Source organism: Primulina tabacum, chromosome 16 (assembly GCF_025594145.1).
Source record: "Primulina tabacum isolate GXHZ01 chromosome 16, ASM2559414v2, whole genome shotgun sequence".
NCBI classification, from domain to species: Eukaryota; Viridiplantae; Streptophyta; class Magnoliopsida; order Lamiales; family Gesneriaceae; genus Primulina; species Primulina tabacum.
Window position 1 is genome coordinate 16,457,553 of NC_134565.1, and position 26,962 is coordinate 16,484,514.

Sequence of the window (26,962 nt, forward strand, 5' to 3'; positions counted from 1 at the left end):
TCGAGACTGGCATCTGTGATGTTGTGTACTGCGTTTCTTGTTAAGGGCATAGAGATGTCCAAACATGCAGATGGGTAGTCATATGATTATTATACCGAACAACCCTCCCTCGGACTTTCCAAGTGGTTATCATTCATCGAGAGTATAAGTCCGTGGTTATGATTGTATATCATTAGTCCTTACGTCCCGGGACAACACTGAGGCTCTATATGCTAGGGCTGTGCTTTGACTCGTTTACCGGCTCCAGGAGAGTCATCAGGTAGCGAGGTTGGGTACAGTTGCGACACATATAGGAGCCAATGCATTGTAGTCGGGGATTCATCGCTCAATTACGGGTGTCGATATTCTATGTGATCTCATGTAATAATAGTGCATGGAATCTCTGGCCAGAGTATGAGATGTACGTTGAAGAAGGAGTTCTCCAATAGTACACGCAATGACACTATTATAGTTATCACATAATGATCGAATTAATATGCAACCATCGATGAACCAATGGTTGCAGATTCGATCGGGATATATGAGATGAAGGGACCATACTGTACGTTAATCATAATCGACTAATTCTTGCAGGCACTATCAGTGATACCTAGGGGATCATGGGGCGATGTTACTAGACGCTTTTACCATGATCCGATGAGTTTAATCAGAAATATGATTTCTGACATTCTCATGATCAATTGTTGATATATAGAATAAGGCAAATAAGGGTAAGCCCGCATAAAGGATTTTGTCCTAAATCACAAGGAGTTGTGAACCCACGGCTAGCTGTATCCCTGAACCATTGAGAGTCACACAAGAACTAGATCGTTTGTTCCCGTTTGAGAGAATAAATTCAAGAAGTTGAATTTATAATATATAGAGTAAATTCAAGGAGTTCAATTTATGATAATTAAATTTTGAGAGAATAAATTCAAGGAGTTAAATTTATAAAATTTGAGAATTTAATTTATTAAACTCAAAAGTTGAGTTTATTAAATATTAAATTTTGGAGAAAATTCAAGGAGTTCAATTTATAATTTAAATAATAAATTCAAATGTTGAATTTATAATGAATTTAATTTATTAAACTTAAAATTTGAGTTTAATAATTATTAAATTAAATATAGTGGGTAATTTGTTTAATGGGCTTGTAGGAGTACAAGTCAAACATATTAAATAATTAAAATTCTTAATGGACTTTGATTAATTAGTTAAACTAGTTGAACTAGCCCAATTAATTAATCAATCCCATTTATTTTAATTTAAAAGCCCATGTATTATTTTTTGGTAATTAGGTCATCACTTAATTATAAAAAATAGTTGATGATCTAAACCCTAGCCTCCATGACTTGCAATTTTCGAAAATATCTCTCCCAAAAACCCTTAAAATTTCGGCCACCTCCTTGTAGGGAAAAAGGTTGAGCCGTCTCTCAAAACCTTGATCTCCAACGCAAAACTTCTCCCATTTTTCTAGTGCAAATTGGAAGAGGAGTAGATCATCCAGTCGTGGACCTGATTAGAAGAAAAGAAAGGAGTCTCTTGAAGAAAGTTCGTAGGGATTCATCAAGAGCTAGATATGTCATACCGGATCAGTTGGTGTCCAGTGATTTAATCAGCAAAGGTATAAAATTCTTATGCCCTCTGATTGTTGATTCAATAAACCACACGGGTGCCCAAACAAAACCTATTTGATTGTCAAAATAAATTCAAATTTTTGAACTTTCGCTGCGTTTGGGCGCGTAAAAAACCGAGATCCAACACCGATGACACTGTCTGCCTGTAAAATCTTGTGGATCTCTCCGTTTCGAGGGGAGCCATTGATGACATAAGTGTGGTGCTTATTCAACAGAGAAGATCTGCTGACAGCATTCGGTGAATTAGCCCGATTTTGATTAAATTTTGCTGGCCTGGTGGGATCAAGTGGATAGGAACCGGAGTAAAGGGAGGTGGAAGGGTTGCTCAAAATTTTTGACAGCCAAATATTTATTTTAACCTTTGACATCTTCTGTAACACCTCTGACCCGTTTTAGTAAAATAACCGCGGAATTTAAATAAACATTTCTTTGAAGGGAGGAAGGATTTAAAAATTTTCTTGACAACCACATAAATTCACTTTTTACAAACAAAAGTATATACATGATCAATCAAATGATGAAACCAAAATACAAAATATCATTTGTATGATCATGTCCAAAGAGCTATCAAAATATCTTCTTCCTTCCATCTATGATATGCATATGACCCCGGCTCCAATCAACGTCCTGGTCCATCGCTCTTAACTGCATCATATGAAATAACTGAAATGAGTATAAAACTCAGCAAGTGGAATCAATCCATAAAACATTTGAACTCTCTCTTTGGCATTTTAACAAACACTTTGCATACTCTATCTCTTGTATTCCCTTTTACACAATTGAGACATTCAATTGCCTCTAATATACAACAAGGTATATCTATACATAATATGAATCAAATGGAAGGGAATAACATGTTAAAACATTGTAACACAATAAATATATTATCATGTGAGCACAAGGAATGAAATTCCACTTACTACCAACAAGAACACCTTCAATCTAAACCCTTGGTTGAATTCCTACAACAATAAACCATATATAATACCATCAATATCTCAATAATCAAAAACCCATATCAATTAATCCATAAACAACACCATCAACAAACCCATATCATCTCCAACACCGAAAACTAAGAATAAACTAGACCAAAAGCTTACCTTAGCTTCCTTGAACCCAAAACTATCTTGATCTCACTTCAATAATCCAACAAAATGCTTGAATCAAAGGAAGGAAATGAAAGGAAAAGGAACCCTAGCTTCCTTGCTCTGAAGAAACCGAGAGAATGGGAAAGAAATGAGAGAAAAGTGAAGTCTCCACCTATTTTATACCTTAAAACACCAAAAACACGACTTTACTGTTCACAGACCGCGGGTGCGCTAGCCCATGCACCGTGGGTGCGCTATGCCTTCGGCAACTCATCCAAAAATTTGAAACAGTAGACCGCGGGTGCGGTCATCTTTTAGAGCGCGGGTGCGCTCTCCACTCTGCGCACAGCTTCTCCAAAGATTGCCTCCGAAACGCCTCTTCCCGTCATAATTTGGAAAAATGGTAAACTACAAAGTTGTAGCTCTATGTCTTTTCTTGAACATTTCAAAATTTTAGATCATTTGGAGGTCTAAGTAAAAAGTTATGCTAAATCACCCAACATGTGTCACTGGAGGAACGTCGAAACACACGACACACTTCGGGGCACTTTTGGCTTACCTTCCACAATGATTTGAACAAAACTCAAAATAAGAAAGTTACACCTCTATGTCTTATCTAACCACTCCAATTGGCCTCATACCAATTGGCTCAACATACAAATTATCATGAATTTAATCGTAATGACGCTACAATCAAACTACACAACATCTATCATCAACAATACTATAAATCATAAATCGCCATCCTTAACATCAAAACTATACTTAAACTTACCCAAATAGCCAATAATCATACGAAATCTTAAACCATACCGTTCACCAGGCTTGGCTATTACGATCTCTCCTCCTTAGAGGAATTTCGTCCTCGAAATTGACGTCACTGCGCAAACAACTCAGGGTACTTCTCTTTCATCTCGTCCTCTGGTTCCCACGTGGCCTCTTCAATCAAATGATTCCTCCAAAGGACTTTAACAATGCCGATCGCTTTGTTTCTCAATACTTTAACTTTGCCATCCAGAATCTGGATCGGAATCTCTTGGTAAGTCAAATTCGGCGTCAAATCCAATGGCTCGTGGTGAAGAACATGGGAAGGATTCGCAATATATTTCCTGAGCATAGATACATGAAAAACATTGTGAACTCTGTCAAGATCTGGCGGTAGGGCTAACCTGTAAGCTCGATCACCAACTCTATCCAAGATCTCAAATGGGCCAATAAATCTCGGACTCAACTTTCCCTTCTTGCCAAACCGCATCACACCCTTGAGAGGTGCAATCTTCAAGAACACATGGTCTCCAACCTCAAACTGCAACGGCCTACGACGCACATCAGCATAACTCTTCTGTCTCGACTGCGCTGTCTTCATCCTCTCCCGAATAACAGCAACAACATCAGCTGTCTGTTGGACCAACTCTGGACCCAACATCTTCCTCTCACCAATCTCATCCCAATACAAGGGAGATCTACACTTTCTGCCATAAAGTGCTTCATACGGTGCCATGCCAATTGTCGCTTGGTAGCTATTATTGTATGTGAACTCAACAAGAGGCAATTTAGAATCCCAGCTACCAGGATAATCTATAGTACAAGCTCTGAGCATATCCTCTAAAATCTGAATAACTCTCTCTGATTGACCATCACTCTGGGGATGATATGCTGTACTGAATGCTAACCGTGTACCCAAGGCTCTGTGCAAACTCTTCCAAAACTTTGAAGTAAATCTAGGGTCACGATCAGACACAATCGACACAGGAACACCATGAAGTCTAACAATCTCTGCTATATACTCTTCGGCATACTGGTTCATGGAATACGTCGTCTTAACTGGGAGAAAATGCGCTGACTTGGTTAACCGATCAACAATAACCCAAATAGAGTTAAAACCTTTCAGCGTCCTTGGAAGACCAGTCACGAAGTCCATCGTAACATGCTCCCATTTCCATTGAGGAATCGGCAATGACAACAATGTCCCAGCAGGTCTCTGATATTCAATTTTCACCTGTTGACAAGTTAGGCACTGAGAAATAAACATGGCAATATCCTTCTTCATACCTGGCCACCAATAGAGTCTACGAAGATCCTGATACATCTTGGTACTACCTGGATGTATCGAATATGGCGCGGTATGTGCCTCTGTCAAGACGTCTCGCCGAATATCATCACCAACAGGAATGCAAATACGGCCTCTGAAAGTCACCAAACCATCTCCATTCAATCCAAACTCTGAATTACCTCTCTCCTCTACTCTGGCTCTCATCTCTGTCAACTGTAAATCACTGGCCTGCTCTCTACGGATCCTGTCCGTCAATGTAGCCCGAATAACCAATGCTGAAAAGCAAGCAATGGTTCCCGGAACAACCAAAGCTATCTTTTCTCGCTGCAAATCTAACAACAATGGCTTTTGAATCAAAGAATTCAAAGAAGAACTCGACTTACGGCTCAAAGCATCTGATACAACATTTGCCTTCCCTGGGTGGTAACTAATCGTCACATCATAATCTTTGACAAGTTCTAACCACCGTCTCTGTCTCATATTGAGTTCTTACTGAGAAAACAAATACTTCAAACTCTTGTGGTCCGTGAAAATTTCACACTTTTCGCCATATAAATAATGTCTCCAGATTTTCAAGGCGAAAACCACTGCTGCTAGCTCCAAATCATGCGTAGGATAATTCTTCTCGTAGTCCTTCAACTGGCGAGAAGCATAAGCTATAACTTTCCCACGCTGCATCAGCACTGCACCAAGACCCTTCTTCGACGCATCAGTGTAAACAACAAAGTCCTCTGAACCACTGGGCAATGCAAGTACAGGAGCTGACGTCAACTTATCTTTCAACTCTTGGAATGAACTTTGACAATCATTGGACCACTCAAACTTCACAGTCTTCCTCGTCAGATTGGTTAACGGCAGGACAATCTTGGAAAAATCTGAAATGAATCGACGATAATAACCCGCCAAACCAAGAAAACTGCGTACCTCTGATACAGTGGTAGGAATAGACCACTTCTGAATCGCCTCAATCTTTACTGGGTCAACAGCTATACCATCCTTCGAAACAACATGGCCTAAGAAAGAAATCTGCTCCAACCAGAACTCACATTTCTTCAACTTAGCATACAACCTCTTCTCTCTAAACAACTGAAGAACAACTCTGAGGTGCTCTGCATGAAGCTCTCTGTTCTTGGAATAGATCAAAATGTCATCGATGAAAACAATGACAAAGCTATCCAAATACGACTTGAACACCCGGTTCATCAGATCCATAAAGATTGAAGGAGCATTAGTCAGACCAAACGACATAACCAGAAATTCATAATGACCGTACCTGGTCTGGAACGCCGTCTTAGGGATATCAGACTCCCTAACTTTCAGCTGATAATAGCCAGATCGAAGATCAATCTTCGAAAACACTGTAGCCCCTTGCAATTGGTCAAAAAGATTGTCTATCCGTGGCAACGGATACTTATTCTTAATCGTCACTTTGTTGATTTCTCTATAATCAATGCATAACCGCAAAGACCCATCTTTCTTTTTAACAAAAAGAACCGGAGCTCCCCAAGGCGAAGAACTCGGCCGAATGAAACCTTTATCCAAAAGATCCTGCAACTGTGCCTTCAACTCTTTCATCTCTGTAGGGGACATTCTATACGGAGCCTTAGAAATAGGAACCGTACCTGGAACTAGATCAATCACAAATTCTACATCTCTGTCCGGCGGTAAACCCGGCACATCATCCTCAAAAACATCAGGGAACTCTCTCACAACATCAATATCATCAATATTCAATTTCACAATTCCATCCATATCAACAATCGAAGCCAAAAACCCATCACAATCTCTAAACAATAACTTCTTAGCCTCAAGGCACGAAATAAAAGGAAGAACCAGCGAAGTACCTGAACTGGCAAGCATACCTTCCTTATTACCATCATCTGCAAATTTTACCGTCTTGGCAACGCAATTAATCACTGCACGGTAAGTTGATAGCCAATCCATGCCAAGTACAATATCAAACGCAACCATCGGAATAACAATCAAATCAGCATAAACCACCCTCTCATCGATTTGAACAGAACATGAATACACAATAGACGTCGGGCACAACACATCTCCCGAAGGCAATACAACATTAAACTGGAGGGGAATAACAGAAGGAACTATACCCAAAGATCTCAAAAATAATTCAGACATAAAAGAATGAGTAGCACCTGTATCAATCAATGTCGTAGCTACTCTGCCTGAAATTAAAATAGTAATAGAGATCACGGAAGAATCAGGATTTATACCTTCCTTCGTCATAGTAAAGATGCGACCCTGCACCTTCTCTTTACCCGATCCTCTCGGACAATCTTTGGCAATATGGCCTGCAGTGCCACATCGGTAGCAAGTATAAGAACCAAACCTGCACTCTCCCCTGTGATGCCTACTGCACTTGGGACTCAAGGGCCTCTCTAAATCAAATGGAACTGCTGGTGGTTTAGGACTCGACTCAAACTTGCCTTTTCCTTTGAAACGATCATTTCCTCTTTGATTCGAACCCTGGCCTCTTTGAGCAATGGCCTGCTGTCTCGCCTGTCTCTCTCTTGCAATATCTTTCTCATCTTGCTCGGCCAACAAAGCCTTGGCCACAATCTCTTTGAATGTCACAGCTTTCGACTTGTTGATATCCCTCCGGATCTCTGCTCGAAGGCCTCTAATGAAATAAGCACCTTTATCCTTGTCGTTGGAAGCAATATACGGGGCAAACAGACAGCCCTCCTCGAACTTCAGAATGTACTCACCAACATTCAAATCTCCTTGGCGAAGCTCTAAAAATTCAGTCACCTTCCTAGCTCGAAGTGCATCTGGAAAGTACTTGTCATAGAAGAGATCAGTGAACTCTTGCCACTTCATTGCCGGAACATCAACACCTACTTTGGTAGCATTCCACCATATACGTGCAGCCTTGACTAGCATAAACACTGCACAACCAACTCTATCCTTGTCTTCATAGTTGAGATGATCAAAGATCGCCTCAAGTGCTTTGATCCACTCTACAGCCACCAATGGATCAGTGCTTCCTGCAAACTCAGGCGGATCCATTCTCTTGAAAGCAGTAAATACCCCATCGGTTCCAACTGTTTGAACCACTTGGTCTCTTCCTTGGCCTCTACCTTGACCTGTACCTTGCATACGGAGTAACTGTTGGATCTGCTCACTATGGACCTTGGCTTGCTCTTTCAATAACTTGCCGAACTCGTCGACAACTCTAGATGAAGAACTATCCTCACCCTCTGAAGCCTTTCTCTTAGGAGGCATAACTCCTACAATGTGCTCACATAATACATATCAACCAATAACAATGAATAGATGCAAGAAAAGACATACCCGGACCGTTGAAAGTAGACGTAGTCATATGCATTGATCCAAAGAACGGTGCTCTGATACCACTAAATGTAACACCTCTGACCCGTTTTAGTAAAATAACAGCGGAATTTAAATAAACATTTCTTTGAAGGGAGGAAGGATTTAAAAATTTTCTTGACAACCACATAAATTCACTTTTTACAAACAAAAGTATATACATGATCAATCAAATGATGAAACCAAAATACAAAATATCATTTGTATGATCATGTCCAAAGAGCTATCAAAATATCTTCTTCCTTCCATCTATGATATGCATATGACCCCGGCTCCAATCAACGTCCTGGTCCATCGCTCTTATCTGCATCACATGAAATAACTGAAATGAGTATAAAACTCAGCAATTGGAACTCTTACATAACAATGGATACATAGCATACTCTGTAAAACATGGCTTTGAAAACATTAAATACCATCAACTCTGAAACATGAATATTCTGAAACATGAATATCATAGCAATAATAACAATAACGATGGTATTTCTCTTTACTCTGGTTGGATTGATATCTAAATAGTATCTCTGTCTCTGTACCTATATCCTATCGATATAAATCGATAACTCTGAGGGATATAAGCCTATGGTCGTTGATCAACTAATTGCATGCAATCTCTGACTATGTATCTATCAATCCATAAAACATTTGAACTCTCTCTTGGGCATTTTAACAAACACTTTGCATACTCTATCTCTTGTATTCCCTTTTACACAATTGAGACATTCAATTGCCTCTAATATACAACAAGGTATATCTATAAATAATATGAATCAAATGGAAGGGAATAACATGTTAAAACATTATAACACAATACATATATTATCATGTGAGCATAAGGAATGAAATTCCACTTACTACCAACAAGAACACCTTCAATCTAAACCCTTGGTTGAATTCCTACAACAATAAATCATATATAATACCATCAATATCTCAATAATCAAAAACCCATATCAATTAATCCATAAACCAACACCATCAACAAACCCATATCATCTCCAACACCAAAAACTAAGAATAAACTAGACCAAAAGCTTACCTTAGCTTCCTTGAACCCAAAACTATCTTGATCTCACTTCAATAATCCAACAAAATGCTTGAATCAAAGGAAGGAAATGAAAGGAAAAGGAACCCTAGCTTCCTTGCTCTGCAGAAACCGAGAGAATGGGAAAGAAATGAGAGAAAAGTGAAGTCTCCACCTATTTTATACCTTAAAACACCAAAAACACGACTTTACTGTTCACAGACCGCGGGTGCGCTAACCCATGCACCGCGGGTGAGCTATGCCTTCGGCAACTCATCCAAAAATTTGAAATAGTAGACCGCGGGTGCGGTCATCTTTTAGAGCGCGGGTGCGCTCTCCACTCTGCGCACAACTTCTCTAAAGATTGCCTCCGAAACGCCTCTTCCCATCATAATTTGGAAAAATTGTAAACTACAAAGTTGTAGCTCTATGTCTTTTCTTGAACCTCTCAAAATTTCAGATCATTTGGAGGTCTGAGTAAAAGGTTATGCTAAATCTCCCAACATGTGTTACTGGAGGAACGTCGAAACACACGACAAACTTCGGGGCACTTTTGGCTTACCTTCCACAATGATTTGAACAAAACTCAAAATAAGAAAGTTACACCTCTATGTCTTATCTAACCACTCCAATTGGCCTCATACCAATTGGCTCAACATACGAATTATCATGAATTTAATCGTAATGACGCTACAATCAAACTACACAACATCTATCATCAACAATACTATAAATCATAAATCGACATCCTTAACATCAAAACTATACTTAAACTTACCCAAATAGCCAATAATCATACGAAATCTTAAACCATACCGTTCACCAGGCTTGGCTATTACATCTTCTATTAGAGATAGAACTGTAGATGACACGATTTTATTGTATTTTTGATTCTTTTATAAATCATTCTTTAAACAAGCAATATTTGACTTTTCATTTCCTTTCATTTTATCACAGAAAGATTATTCTTTTTTTAGGTAAGTGAGATTAGTTAATCGATCAACAAAGACAATGTTAGGAATTTGCCTGAGAAATGGTATATTGGTTATAAAATCAGAACTATGTTGGCTCATATACTATGGATTTTCGAAACATGATATTTTTATTTCTTATTTTTGTAAATCAATTTAGAAAAGGTTTATATATTTTCTTTCTAATTATAAAAAATAAAACCGTATTATTCAATATTGCATTACAATTTACAAAAACTACACAAATCAATCATTTCTGCTAATAAATAATTATAAACATGTTTATACATAATTTTAAAATGGTTTTTTTAAACCATATGATTCAATAAATCGATTTAAACTAATTTAAAAATAAAAAGGCGTGCAATAACACACCTAAGAAGACGAAAAAAAAATGGGAGAAGCGCCCCGAAGCGCGGATGTCGAGGTCTAAGCTTTTCAAGCTTAAGCGAGATTAGCACATGCTTAAACGTAAAAACACTTTTTTTATTTTTGGTATAATTATAATTATCTCAAACCAATAAATAGATAAAATAGTACATAAATATGATAAATTTAAGTCTGATGCATAAATTCTCATATTTATAAAAGCACAAAAATCTCAAACTTGTAATATTTATTTGTTTTTGCAACTAGATCATATTAAAAAAATGTTAAATATTTGTCAAATCATTATCAAACATACTTAATCATAATTAAAATTAAAAAATAAATATCTAAATTATAAACCTAATTTATTATTTTAAAATTAAAGACATACCGTCGAATAAAATTTTAAAAACAAATAGATACGATTAATAGTGCTTAAACACACTTAATTAAACGCATTAATTACACTTAATTCGATCAAACTACATTTTAACCGCTTTTTTCCGCTTTTCATCGAAGCAGGACGTTTTTGTCGAGTTTCAAGCTTCAGCGTGTTTAAGCGGAGCTTAAAGAGATATTTTAGAACACTCCACTTAAACACGCTTTTTAGAACATTGGTTATTAGTAGACAACACGAGTAACCAATGTGCAAAGAAAATCTACAAAGAAGGAACATTTCTTTCACGTACCAAATTCCGTGTGGGCCATTTTCTTGCATTATCTATCTCATTGTGTGTTGGCCCCGACTAATAACATTTGATGCTCGCATACATCTAGTTAACATCACACACAAAAGATATGTTAATAAATATTACACCAATCTACGGAAGACGCAAGACAATTGGTATATAAATTTTATAGCATTTGCTCGAAAACATGAGCCTTTTTCCCTTGAGAAATAAGGCTCTTCATTGTGTGTTGGCCCCGACTAATAACATTTGATGCTCGCATACATCTAGTTAACATCACACACAAAAGATATGTTAATAAATATTACACCAATCTACGGAAGACGCAAGGCAATTGGTATATAAATTTTATAGCATTTGCTCGAAAACATGAGCCTTTTTCCCTTGAGAAATAAGGCTCTTCATTCTCCCATACACAGAGTGTATTACACATACCCTGCTCATACAACAATGCAAAAATATAAAAACGTCATGCGACATATTTTCAAAATAAAGAATTCCATCGACAGGTAAAGAAATTTCAAAAACCTACTAAGATTGCAAAAATATAAAAACGTCATGCGACATATTTTCAAAATAAAGAATTCCATCGACAGGTAAAGAAATTTCAAAAACCTACTAAGATTATTTGCTTGTGCTCAAATACAATACATGAGCTTTTGAGTAACGTGTAAATAGTAGCAGTGCATAAACTTCCTCAAGCATCAGCAGCGTTCTCCACAGGTGCAGCCACCTGAACCCCGTTTGACTTAGCACGCTTGGCCTCGTAGTCTTTCACAGCAGCCTTTATTGCATCTTCAGCAAGCATGCTGCAGTGGAGTTTCACAGGTGGAAGAGAAAGATGTTTTGCAATTTCCCTGTATTTCAAGGATCATCAAGTAAAAACACATTCACCATACGTAAGAGAAAAGGAAGGATGTATGAAATTGTGGGGTAAAATAAATGGTCTGTAGCCAAAATCACGCACCACCATCATGTAATCCAAGTCAACAAAGATATGCTTGCCATTAACAAATAAGTATTTTTTATTATGGACTCACAAGGCCAATAGCAAAACAATAGGAATATAACCAAAATATGTAAACATGACAAAATTTGTTTGGCTGTCAATTATCGCTCACTGCAGCAAATTTCTAACATTTTTAAATCCAACCGGTTAGAAGCCTAATATTATCTACATATCCAACAACTACTGAAACAGATGGCTTTGCTAGTTGAAATTCACCCATAACTGTATTGAGAAAGAAGAATAAGATTTCTTGATTGTCGAGGATCTAAAGGGCTCCACAAGGTAAAACCAAGCAATCCTACCACCAGAAAATATCGTATCTCAACCATTTTGACAAAATTAAAAAGATCTTACACTCCTTGCTCGTTTTCTATTTCTTTATACTCTGCAGATCATAAAATAAGCAAAAAGATATTTCTGTTGTCTAACAGTCAAACTATCACTCAAGCCCTGGAAGGTACCAGTTTAGAGCTTCCACCTGTGGGCAATCCAGAGAAACCTTCATTAGAGGATTAACAACATTCCAACACGAGTTGTAAGGTCTAGGAAATTAGAAATACGTAACCCGACTGCATGCAATCTAGGGTTCTATTTTTAAATATGTGTTTATTGATTTTTATACATCATGGGTAGGGTTTATTTCATGATTATTTATAAGTTTCATGCATTAGCGTTTTAAGTTGCATTTCGCGTTCGAACGAGTAATGGAGATCGGGGATAATCAGGAAAAATATTCTTATTGAATAATTATTTTTAATTATTTAATATGAGATGTTTTTAAGTATGATCTTCGAACATGGGCCTTGTGGAATATTTTAACCTAGCCTGTACGCAAATTTTATCAATTCAAAGGACTTTTTGAGAGTTCGAACATTATTTTAAAAACCGCACATAAATGAAATATTTTTCGGGAGTGTTATTGGGCTTGACGGGTTTGTTTTATTTTTTAATGGGCCTAAAACCTTTTTTTAACTCCTTTAATTATTTTATATGACCCATTAGTGTATTTTAAATTAACTCAAACCCTACCCCTCAAACCCTAACCCTCCTCTCCAAGTTCGGCTGACCCCTCCCCCAGCAGCAGCAGGATTTTCGACACCTTTCAGCAACCTCTTCGAGAATTCTTCAAGGTTTTTGCAAAAGGTTTCCTCTCTCGCCTCTGCGGTGCTCATTCTACGCGAAGTTATCAAGTTTTCGAGCGTATTCTAGGAAAGGCACGCCTATAACTCGTTTCTTTGCATCGTTCACATCAGTATACGTTTCTTTCGTTTGATTTATGCATGCGGTTTATCATACTTCGTTCAGCCTTGATTCTATATGCATTTGACATGAATTTTGCGCACACTTTTGACACGAAGCTCACGTTTCTTGATTATTTGTGCAAGGGGCTGCTATGCTCATGTTTAAGGGCTCGTAACGTCAAGGATTGAGATGTCAAGGGGCTGGTATCACGTACGAGTCATGCTTGGGTGTGGGCCGTGCACTATGCCTTGGTAGATGGTCTCGGGTGAGGTTGCGTCATGGGAATAGAGGACGCCGGCAGTGCAAGGGCTGTTCCTAGCCATGGACCAGACTGTGGTGGGTCTCAGTCATGGTCTAGGGGTGGCTCGAATGCTGCTGGTATGGTGTTAGGGCTGGTCGATCGAGTTGTGTGCGAGTTGGTCTCAGGTGAGGTTCTTTTGGTGGCTAGCGAGTCTTTGAGTCCTACAGCGTGCCTGGGGCTGTGGCCGTGAGTTAGGTAGGTCCAGGAGGGTCTAGAGGGGTGGGCTAGGAAGGGTCAGCTCGGGTCCGGTCTTCCTCGGGGTCGGGCTAGGGTCGAGAATTGGAAGCCTAAAGTGAGTTAGGGTTCGGCCTTTCTTGAGCAGAATTGGTCCAGCAAGTGTTCGGCCGTATCCAAGGGTCTTAGGTGGGCTGACTTAAGTTGTTAAGGGGCTAGTAGGGTGTATTTAAGGTGTGGTAAAGTTTGAGAAAATTTGGTTAAGTTTAGGGTTGATTCGAGTTAAAACCGGGACCCTGGTCCAAGTTTTAAAACGAATCGTGCAAGTTTTTATTAAAAAATATTTTTAAATATATTTTGAGGTGTTTTAAAGAATTTGGTGAGCTTTGGGTCGAAATTTTGATGTCCAAGGGTAAAATGGTTATTTTGAGGTGTAGGGGTAAAATGGTCATTTTGGGTTTCAAAGGGCCAAATGGTCATTTTGACCCCTAAGCACAAATTTATTATGTTTTTAAATATTTATGTATCACGTATATGACTTTTTACGCAAATATGAAAATACGTTGCATGCTTGGTTTTAAAGAAAAATTTACGTATATGCATGATTTTATTAAGTGATGAATATGATGTCATGTTTTTGAAAGATGAGAGTTGGTTGTGACTAATACGATGACATGTAAGGCCAGGGCTCAGTGGACGGGTAATGCTGTCAGAGATGTCCCCGTCGCTGGGTACACGGTTACACGTAGATGGATCGATCGACTGACATGATAATACGAAAGTCATAACTAATGAACGGAATTCAAATTAAGAAAACGAACACGTATATGCTGATATGAAGTGATATGTTATGAAAATATTTATGCTTCGACAGGTTATGATTATGCATACGATTTTTACGATCATGAAATTTATTTTCATTACAGTACTTTTCACTGTTGCTTGTTACGTGTATGTACTTGTTATAACATTACAGGTGTGTTGAGTCTTTAGACTCACTAGGTGTGAATGCAGTAGGTGAGCATATCGTTGATGAGACTGGTGGCGCAGAAGACTAAGTAGGCGGGGCTAAATGTACGCAAGCTAACCCGAGGACCTTATTTCTTCCGCACATCATGTTTATGAGATAGGAGTGTTTGGATATTTTCATACTTTGTCCTTTTATATGTTGATGGTCTGACATGAATTTTGGAAATATTTTTAACTGTAGAAATTTTTCAGTATGGAATTCCTCTTATTTTAAATTGTGTGAGTTTCAGCGGTTATTACATGTATGCTTGTAAATGTTAATTTTCAAGAATTAGCTTTAAAAAAAAAATTCCTGGTAGTATTTTAAACAGCAGACGGTTCACGAGTAATATACAAAGTCCAATGAAATAGTATCCTTTTTTATAATGTATCTACCAGATAAAAAATCTACAATCATGAAAATTGGATTTGAGGACTTCAGACTGAGAAAATTTGAACAAAAAAAAAAAAACAAAGCAATGGGCATAAAAGTGACAAAAAAGAGAGAAGAGCACTTGACTGCTACTTACTTCAAAATTTTCATTTATGCATCACATTAAACTCGGCAATAAACAGAGGAACATGGCTCTTCTACTTATGTTCCATCATGATCACCCCAAGGAATGCGGTCAATACATAAGTCATGAAGAAATACAACAAAAGCCTTACTAGACCATGAAGTAATTCTACAAATAGAGCAAAACATCTAATAAGAAAAAAATAGTAAAACTATCGAGTGAAAAATGGAGGAGCTAGGAGGGAAGTGGCGAATTTTTAATCAAAATATATCAAACGAGGACAGAGACATCCACCTTTAGGACGATGTATTGCAAAAACAGCACATGTTTGGCAAAGCAAACGTTACAAAGTAGAAATTAATCAAGTACAACATTGTTAGAGTAGATGCCCTATAAGCCAACTGTTGGCTGGGAAATTTATTGACTCAAGTATAATAAACAATCTTTATTTTAATATAATTTACTTTTTAATGGTTTCGTTTTACTTTATCTGTATACCCATGCAATCAGCATATATAAAGTCCTTTATTATGCTTTAATACAAATGAATCGTAATTCGATGTTGAAACTCATTTGTAAACACTGCATATTCTAAATTCGTTCCTAGTCGATTCAGCCTCCTAAAATAAGGATAAAGTCCGTTTGAGCTCGAGACTAGCATCTGTGATGTTGTGTACTGCGTTTCTTGGTAAGGGTATAGAGATGTTCAAACATGTAGATGGGTAGTCATATGATAATTATACCGAACAACCCTCCCTCGAACTTTCCAAGTGGTTATCATTTATCGAGAGGATAAGTCCGTGGTTATGATTGTACACCATTAGTCCTTACGACCCGGGACAACACCGAGGCTCTATGTGCTAGGGCTGTGCTTTGACTCGTTTACCAGCTCCAGGAGAGTCATCAGGTGGCGAGGTTGGGTACAGTTGCGACACATATAGGAGCCAGTGCATTGTAGTCGGGGATTCACCGCTCACCCGCGGGTGTGGATATCCTATGTGATCTGATGAAATAATAGTGCGTGGAATCTCTGGCCAGAGCATGAGATGTACATTGGAGAAGGAGTTCTCCAATGGTACATGCGATGCCACTATTTATATGTATTACATAGTTATCGAATTAATATGCAACCCTCGGTGAACCAATGATTGCAGATTCGATCGGGATATATATGATGAAGGGACCGTACTGTACGTTAATCATAATCGACTGGTTCTTGCAGGCACTATCAGTGATACCTAGAGGATCATGGGGCCATGCTACTAGATGCTCTTACCATGATCCGATGGGTGCAATCAGAAATGAGTTCTGACATTCTTTATAAAGGTGTTGATGAAAACAATGGGGCTAACTAGGGTAAGCCCGACTAAGAATAAATGTTATTCTGAATAACAAAGAGTTGTGAACCCACGGCTAGCTGTATCCCTGAACCATTGAGAGTCACACAAGTACTGGATCATTTGTTCCCGTTGAGAGAATAAATTCAAGGAGTTGAATTTATATTATGATATAGTAAATTCAATGAGTTGAATTTATGATAATTAAATTTTTAGAAAATAAATTCAAGAAGTTGAATTTATGAAATTTGGAGATAATAAATTCAAGGAGTTGAATTTATAAAATTTGAGGATTTAATTTATTAAGCTCAAAAGTTGAGTTTATTAAATATTAAATTTTAGAGGTGATAAATTCAAGGAGTTGAATTTATAATTTAAATATTAAATTCAAATGTTGAATTTATAAGGGAATTAAATTAAATGTAATGGGTATATGTAAAATGGGCTTGTAGGAATACAAGACTAACATACATATTATTAAGGTTCTTAATTGGACTTTAAAAGATTAATTAATTAATTAAACTAGTTGGACTAGAATAAATAATTGATTAAGCCCATTAAGTATTTAATTTATTAATGGGCCCTAATATGTATTAGGCTTAAGGTAAAACACAATTCATTCACAATTTTTTGAAAAATCCTAGCCTCCATCCCATAGTGTTTTTCGAAAATCACAACACTTTTCTCTTCAAAATTTCGGCCACTTCTCTTTGGAGAAAAGATTGAGCCGTCTCTCAAACCTCGATCTCCAACATAAAAATCTCTTCTAACTTTTCTAGTGCAAATTTATTAAAGGAACAAATCTTCTAGTCGTGGACCTAATTAGAAGGATTGAAGGAAAGAGTTTTTGAAGATCGTTAGTAGGGATTCATCAAGAACTAGATCCGCCTATACCGGATTAGTTGAAGCCAAGTGATTTAATTCAATAAAGGTATATTCTAACACCCTATGAATGTTTGATTATAAAACAATACGAGTGTCCAAATACATCTTGAATGTCAAGATCTGATAAAAATTTTAAAACTTCCACTGCGTTTGGGCACGAGAAAACCGGGATCCAACAATACACGAGTTCATGGGATAAACAGAAAAATACAACACATAGAGATGCAGTCAGTAGAACAAGGAGAAGTGTCGGACTCACGTATTCTTGATTGACAGGACTTCCTCCATCTGTTTACCTTTCACCCATTCGGTTGCTGAAAGAAAAATTACAAATTGTTTAACTAAAACCACTACCAAAGCCAAAGTCAATTAGTGGAAACACCAGGATGAACATAACACACAGAGACAGTAATTGTAGTGCTAGCTAGCTATAACTCGCAACTCTATATCACACGAAGTGAGATGAAGCATTCAGATATGCCTTTTTACACAAACATGATGTTATATGTATACATTGCTAGGAAAATCAAAACACGAAAACCTAGCTGATAAAGACAAGATTCTATTTTTATTTAATGACGGCAGCATGAATCACAAAATAATCGATTTCATCCACTAACGTACCAACGGAAGAAGAGGCGATTGCAGAGCCGCACCCAAAGGTCTTAAAACAAGCATCGACAATTTTCCCGCTCTCCTCATCGACCCTAATCTGCAATTTCATGACGTCGCCACAAGCAGGGGCTCCCACAAGCCCCGTCCCGATATTCGGATCGCTCTTATCGAACGATCCGACGTTCCTCGGGTTGTTGTAGTGATCCACCACTCTCTCGTGGTACATGCGAATCGCCACCGTCGCCGGAGATCGCAGGCTTTGGCCGATGATCCTATTAGCTACGTGCTTCAACATTTTGGGATTAATTCGATCGCAATGAATTTCTCAACTTATAGGGTTTGGCCTATTTGGAAAAATAGTAAGTACCGGTTTGACCCGTTTTCTGCTTTATCTATCGCAATAATATTTAGGCCCATCACATACCTATTTAATGTTTAAGAAAACTTACATACGTCCATTTCAACTGATTCTATCTACTATATGTGTCAACGAAGAGTTGGTCCATATTATATCAAAAATATTTCTCAACCTATTCTAATATCATTGGATCATTTGTGTTCCTAACAATTTTATAGAAGTTGATATATATGTTGACGATCTAGGTATTCATACTTATGAGAAGAAATACTTCAGGTATAACATAGAATAATTTGTATCCAATTGTAGAGTGCAACTGCATCGGCTTACTTCCAAATTCCAATCAAGGTAATATCTCGTTTTTACAATATTTGATTTTTATAACCCCGTTACAATATTGTACTTCATAAAACATGATAACACTAGCCACAATATTAACTTCCATTTATTCCCAGATGATTGATTTGGATTCATGAGATAGTTATATCATATATGAGCAAAAGACCAGTTCATCTTCTTGTGCCATTGAACATGCTGCAAAATACGAATTATGAACCTACTGATTCCCGAAATTACTTGTGCTACGTGCCTGCATCTTCAGTATTTTTCAGAAGCAACTTACTGGATTAAAATCACAGTTGTTTCTGTCAAAGAATCTATTAATGGATTTTAATTTATAATATTTTATATCTTTCTAAAAATATTTAATTTAAATAGTATAAATTACTTTATATACATATTGAACTGTTGAATTTTTAAAATTTAAGTCAAAATACGCTTTCTTTCGATAAACCGTGTGCCTTACCTTGCACCTCATGCCCCAAGAGACCCTATCGCTCCCAAATAACTATGGTCCGTCCGGAGGGGTGTGAGCATGCAGCGTCTCGAACTCGAGTCATTAATCTATTGCTTCTCACTCGTCACGGTTCAACTTTGGATTCAACAGTTTTTGGCACTTAAAGTCAATTTCTTGGATTAGGAAAAGAGAGGAAGAAACAAAAATTGATGGAAATCCATAACGAGGTGACTTAGAGAGAGAATATGAAGATCGAGAACAGGGTGGGACGTTGGACGATAATATTGAAGGTGGTTGATACCTCATGAATGGGCCCATCGAGATCAGGCATAAATCGGATTTTGAACCCATGACCCATTCCTTACCAAGGTATATGGCTCATGATGGATCTCATGTACGCTCCTGAGCTTAATTGATTCATTCACTCTATTGAATTTCAGCATCATCCTTAATGTAACGTCCGAAAAACCAACCTACATAAACCACATGCATGCAAAATTACTTGAATTTCTTAATTGTTTTATTTAATTGATTTTAAATGCTTGCATGATACATATTATATGTTTAAAAGTATGACTGCATGATTAAATGATTATAGGATAGGACTTGATTTCATGAAATTGAAGGATTTTTCCCGAATATTAGATAATAAGTTTGGGAAAAGGGACTGGGGATGACCAAGACAAGAATAATTATTTTCACTAAATATTTTCAAGACTTCTTAATATGATTAAAAATTATTTAATTTTTCTAAAAATCGTAGAATTTGAATTATTTTACAAGACAATATCGATTTTACCCAGGAATCCGATTTTGGACAAACGATGAGTTTTTAAAAGATAAAAAATATTATTTTTGGAAACTAAATTTTATAAACTTTATGTTTCAATTAAATAGGAGTTATTTGGCCCAATTTAAATAAATTTAGTAGGCCTAATTGCTCTCACACTTGGAGGCCCAAAACCAAAGTCCATTAACATGCAAATTAAAATTTATAAATTTGTTACTAGGCTGGCTTCTATGCAACATAAACCAGCCAAAATTTACACACAACACACACTAGAATTTTCGAAAATAAGGAGAAGAGAAAACAAGGATTCTTCGTCGCTCGTTCGTCCTTCCTCGCCGACGATCACGTATTCGAGCATTTAAAACGCAAAGGCACGTTTCCTAAACCCTTTGACGCAACATTAAATCATATTATGAATTTTTTAATTGTTTAAGCATTAAAATCATACGTTTTCGATTAATTTTTGGATAGAACGTTTACTTTCAAATATGTGACGATTTTACGATTTGTTTGAAAAACGTTATGAAACCTAAGGAAATGCTGCCATTAGGGATGTCTAAGGGATGGAAAAGAGTCGTAAAAGTGATAAAATGAAGGCTGGAAATCGAAGGGAAAGCAAGGAGAGGAGCTTCAGTTTTTCTAGATTCAAGCCTACATGCATGACTTGTGAGGGGTGCGGCTCGTGCATGGAGGCTAAAGGGCTCGGTCAGGGCCTGTGGGGGCTTGGCCAGGGTCGTGATCTAGGGCTAGGTTGGGTCTTAGGGCGGCTAGGGTTCGAGGGAGTGGTTAGGAAAGAGTCATAGTGAACTAGGACTCTCCCCCATGCATGCATAGGATTGGTACGAGAGAGAGGAGGCTGGCCTGGGGACGAGCGATGCTGGTCCAACAGGGTCCAAGGGAGGTGGTGAGGGGTCGTAGCCTGGGTTGGGTCGACGGTGGCTCGCGGTGGCTCGCGGTGGCTTGAGGCAGAAGGCAACCGTGGCTGTTGAATGGGAAGTGCGCGCAGGTTGTAGCATACAGGTGGGGCTGTGCATGTGGCCTGTAGCAGCGGTCAGGGGCTCGGTGCTGGTCAGGAGAGGGTCCGATGGTATGTGAGGAGGGGTGTGACCGCTGGTTAGATGAGTAGAAGTGCAACACTCTTCTTTTATACTTGACAAGATTAATGATACCTATACTCATTATCAAAATAGGGTTTGAGTGATATACATATATTATGAAGTAATTCAAACAAGGGCTATCAATTTGACGGTTTATAAAAATTTTGGCATGATGTCCCTATATTTTGTATAAGCCAAAAACTTAAGCAACAATATCTATACATACGTATAATCATATTTTCATATACAAACATACACCGTATCGTTATACATATAGTTATAAATGTCGTGAAACTTGTTTCAAACCCTGACATAAAATCCACTATATTACATACGCGGAAGCTATACAATAAGACATCCAAGTTCTTGTCGAGGTAAGGCGCATCCATTGGCGAACCGGCATCCTATGCATCTTCATTACCTTGTCAAGTAATACACGAGCTACGTGAGTTTATAAAACTTAATAAGTTGACACTTATACACATCAATATGCATCGAAGGATTATACGTATCAAATCGTGATCAACAATGAATCTTTAAACCATGTCATACCATAGCGTATATTCATGTTCATTTATGTACTTGAGCCTCATTAGTTGACAAGTACTACCGTGCTTGCTTTATTATATAGCTACTACTATGTTGGATGTCAGGGTGCCCTGTGACAACTGCACGCCCCATGAACATATATTTGCCAATAGGTTTGGTGGACTTAAAACCATCTATGATGTCAACAAGCTCATAGATCATATAAAAATCAGTTATTTTCATGTTCATGTTCATGACATAGCACCTATATTCAATATTCATGAATTTTTTTCACATTTAATACATAACAATGGAATATGTTGCTATGTTTTCGTCAATAACATACTAACAATGTGCATATAGCAATAATCAATGGAAATCATTTGAAATTCATAATATTACTCATGTATTACTTCAAGAATATGTCAAATTACAGTCCAAGCGTAATTATATTGGTTTGAGACGATGTTTGTGGGGACCCGGACGCTAATTCATTCCTTAATCGTCTTCAGGAATGATTCAACCAATTATAATAAACAGGGTCTAAATTTTTTTTTAAAATACAAAGCGAAAACGTAATGTAATTAAATTCAAATTACATATTAAACATAATTAAACAAATCTTGTATTATCTACAAGAATTCAACTAGGTTCAACTATATATCAGTGCTGAATCCTAAGTTGCTTCGAAGCCCGGATCTCCACGCTATCTAGTCCAGCCTCGTTCTCTTCTTGACCCTGATCCTATCCCACCTGTTGTCATGCACACATACAAACAAGACAACAGCCGGATAACTCCGGTGAGAATTACATTCTCAGTATAAATCATGTATACATGCAATCATAAAAATAATATAAAAGCATATAACAGATATGTCTAACATGTATTCAAATCAGAATATAAATCCATGTCAAGAATAAATCCTATTCTAAACATGTACCATCATCAGGAACATACTCATCATGTACCATATTCAGGAACATAATCAACATAACTCAATATACACTATCAATTAGACTCATGACGTCACATTTAAGACTAGACTCAATCCTAGTCTAGGGATCCCGGTTTCCAGAAGTTAGCATTCCCATATCGACCAACAGTAATAGAAAAGACTACAGTTCTATCCACGTCGATAGGGTATCGATCACCAGTAATAGAAGAAATACCAATTCTATCCACATCGATATGGTATCGATCACCACTAATAGAAGAAGCTCGTATTCTATCCACATTGGTATAGTATCGATCACCAGTAATAGAAAGAACTCCGATTCTATCCACATCGATATGATATCGACCATCAGTAATAGAAGAAGTTATGATTCTATCCACATCAATACGGTACCGATCACCAGTAATAGAAGAAGCTCCGATTCTATCCACATCGATATAATATCGATCATCAGTAATAGAAGAAGTTATAATTCTATCCACATCGATAGCCAAACATCCGGTGACAGACTTTGGCACAGTCGCCAATACACTATCTTGTGACATCGTGCAATGTGCCCGTGGCGATCCCACCACTATCAGGCACTTCTGTCACAAGATTACTCGTCTAATACCTGCTGTCTATAAATCAAGAGAACAAGTACATCAATCAAATCAATACAATAAGGTAAAGTATGTGATTTAGGGAAACTCGAGCCAAACCTCACTCGAGTTGTGCAATCCCAACTCAACATTAATTTATACTTTTATCTTCTCGGTCCGACGAAGACGAAGTATTGAAGTCAACTCTGTCCATACCCAATCTGATAATGGCAATCGAATAGATACAATATCAGTATATAACTCAGTTCAAAACCTGTTCTGATTAATACTCAAATCAAAACATAATCTGATCAATGTCAATTGACATATGATATCACATACAATCTCAACCAATACCGAGTCTGATCAATATCAATTTACGGATGTTTCGACGTCATAACAATACAGTCTCGATAACCCCGTCAATTCCAACACCACAGATATAATACCAGAACTCATAATCAATATTGATGCAACTCATAATTTCAATAACAACATCAATCTGATATCGAATCTCAATTAATCAATTCCAAAAATCATAACAATTACATAATCAATCCGTTTCTTAATCTGACTTCGATTCTATGATGTCTAACATGTCAAGAACATCATATATGAATCCCATTCAATTCTGACAACATCATAATTTCAAAACATATCAAAACGTAACAAAACTTACGTCCAGTTATAGCTGTCGTCGCTAGGAACACGGTACTGTCCTCGGATTAGAAATCTAACGGACGGATTTCGCAAAATCGCGATTAAAATGCCAAAGAGAATTTTCTTAACGATTCCTTCGATTTCCTCTTTTTTATTCTCTGCCAATGTTTGTACATATATATATATATATATATATACCCGTCACACGGTGAGGCCAAATGGCTTGCTCTTGTTCTGCATGACTCGCGCATATGCGCGCTCAAAGTCCGCGCATATGCGCCGGAAGCCTTATCCAGCCACTGGACTACTTGCGCATATGCGCGCACATAAGTCGCGCATATGCGCGAGACCTACTGTCTCGTGCCTCCCCTTACTCGCGCAAATGCGCGCCTTCTGCCGCGCATGTGCGCCAACCTTTCTGCCCTGCTCGCGCATATGGTCACGTCGCGCATATGCGCCGAGCTCTCCACTAGGCTATTGGACACCTCGCGCATATGCGCGTCCTCACACCGCGCATATGCGCGGAGTCTTCTGTCAAAACCGCGCATGTGTGCGCACCAACTCGCGCATGTGCGCGCATGACATTTCCTTCGCACATATTTCGCGTCTGTTCTCGTCTTTCCCGGTCCACTCCGTTCCGTCTATAATCACTTCAATTAATCAAGAAATCATCCCAGATTAATATCAGATTACAGTAAATATACCCAAATCAGTTCAGATTACGGTAATCAAATTCTCGGGCCTTACAATGTTTCTCGCTCATATAATGTCAAATACACCAATAATCCAATCACTATGTCTATGCTAGGTGAAAGTCACCCTTTTATGGTTCGCTACATATATATAACAACCATTAAAAAGATGAATACTTGCAACCCTAGGATGCTCTTGTGATGAAGAATTCAATTCTAGCTTCAAGAGGAAGAAGAAGAAGAAGAAAAAAATTCATTTAGAGGAAGAATTCTTGTTTTCTCCCGTGTGTTTGTATAAGGTCCAGGAAATTTAGATTCACGTAAGCCGAATGCATGCAATCTAGGGTTTTATTTAAATGATGTGTTTATTTACTTTTATGCATTTAATGCATAATTATTGCATGATAGAATTCATTTCACGATTATTTTAAAAGTTTATGCATTAGGGTTTTTAGATCCATTTCGCGCTCGATCGAGGAACGGAGACCAGTGATTTATCAAGAAAATTATTTTTACTACATGTTTAATTTTTATTTATTAAAATAAGGTGTTTTAAGTGTATTTTTTAAGAAATGAGCTTCGTTGGGTATTCTTACCCGCCAGAGCATATTTTTAATCTGTACGCAAATTTTAATGATTTGGAGGACTTTTTGAGTGCTTGGGCAATATTTTAAAAACTTACCAAAACGAATATTTTCGGAGTTGTTTTTTGGCTTGACGAGTTTTTTTAATGCAAATCGGGCTCAAAACCCTTTTAAAATTTTCTAGGGCCCATTAGTGCATTTTAAATCAACCTAAACCTATTTTTGCACAAACCCAAAACCTAATTATCATAAGCAGCCGCCCACCCCCTCTCCTTCAGCAGCCTCCACATCGGTTTCAGCAGCAAAAGACGCCCTCCACTCTTTTCTTTCAAGAAAATTTCATCCCCCTCCTCGGGTGCCTCCCCGACGCGCATTCTTTAACGTTTTCTTTCTTAAATCTTCAAGGAATGCATGTTTATTCCTTTACACATCATTCACACTGATATTGTACAAAAAATTGTGAAAAATCATGTAAATTTTTCGATCTATATTGTGATTACATTTTGTTGAAGGTTCGACATGAAAAATTACATTGTTCTTTGTATACTCACGTTTGTTTTGATTTGTTGCAAGCGGGATGTCGACTGTTGTCATAGAGGTCTGAATCACATAAATATTTAAGGGAAAATATGCTGGAGTCATGTTTTGGCCGTGTGTTGCAAGGTCCGAGAGGTTTTGTGGATTTGTGTCTTGTTTTTGGTTGTGGGTCGATTCAAGGGTGAAGCCGACGGTGTGAGAGAGACTCCAAGCCTTGGACTTGTATCTGATGGGTCTGAGTCATGATCTGGAAGGGCTTGAACACTGCTGGTTTTGACCCTAGGGCTGCTCGAGGAAGACGAACCAAGGGAGATCGGTTGGGGGTTTTGGGTCTCTAGCGAAAGGGCGCGATTTCCAGCGTGCATGGGGCTGATTCCGTGGGTAAGGTAGGTCCAGTAGGGTCTGGTCTTGGTCTTAGGTGGCTTGGTTCGTGGCTGGTTCGATCCGGTAGTGCCTAAGGGAGCTAGGTTTCGAATTTTGTGCAGCTAAGGTTCGAAGGAAGAGTAGCAGAAATTTCTAGCAGCTTGTGGCCCTGTTTTTGTGAGTCATAGTGGATTGAAATGGGAATTTTTAGGGCTTATAAGGTGTATTCTAGGCATGGTTTAAGTTTGGGAAAATTTGGTTAAGTTTCGGGTCGATTCGGGTTAAAACCGGGACCCCGTTCCAAGTTTTAAAACGAATTGTTTAAGTTGTGAAACGAGCTTGAGTTTACATCTAAGAATGCTTATAAATATGTTTTGGGATGATTTAAGGAGTTTGGTAAGCTTCGGGCCGAATTTAGAGGTCCTGGGGTAAAACGGTCATTTTGGGTTTCCAGGGGCAAAATGATCATTTTGCACCCGGGATGAATTTTTAGTCTTGGAAGCGCCCTGAGAACAAATTATCATACTTTTAAATGTTTATGCATCACGATCATGATTTTTATGAAACTGAGAAATATATGTTGTATGCTTGATTTGAAGAAAAATTTGCGCATGTGAATAATTTTGATAAGTGATGTAAATGTTGATGTTTTGAGGGATGAGAATAAGTTGTGGCTATCGATATATACTCAATCTAATATACATGTCAGTATAAAAGTACAAATCTTGTACAACATTATTTATTTCAAACTAAAGTTCAATGACTAT

At 37.8% G+C, this 26,962-nt stretch overlaps 1 protein-coding gene and 1 long non-coding RNA gene across 2 annotated transcripts; one reads left to right on the forward strand and one right to left on the reverse strand.

Annotated features, from left to right (window-relative positions):
- The first annotated feature begins 11,454 nt into the window (after positions 1-11,454).
- On the forward strand, positions 11,455-11,975 carry LOC142529747 (uncharacterized). The gene is made up of 2 exons (XR_012815953.1): positions 11,455-11,673; positions 11,761-11,975. It is a non-coding gene; the product is annotated as an uncharacterized LOC142529747 (long non-coding RNA).
- LOC142529746 (iron-sulfur cluster assembly protein 1-like) lies at positions 11,711-18,618 on the reverse strand. Its single transcript, XM_075635368.1, has 3 exons — positions 18,263-18,618; positions 17,898-17,952; positions 11,711-12,021 (listed from the first exon to the last, which is right to left on the reverse strand). The coding sequence occupies exons 1-3, from the start codon at positions 18,546-18,548 to the stop codon at positions 11,862-11,864; spliced, it is 501 nt and encodes a 166-aa protein (XP_075491483.1). The 5' UTR covers positions 18,549-18,618; the 3' UTR covers positions 11,711-11,861.
- Between the last annotated feature and the right edge of the window lie 8,344 nt (positions 18,619-26,962).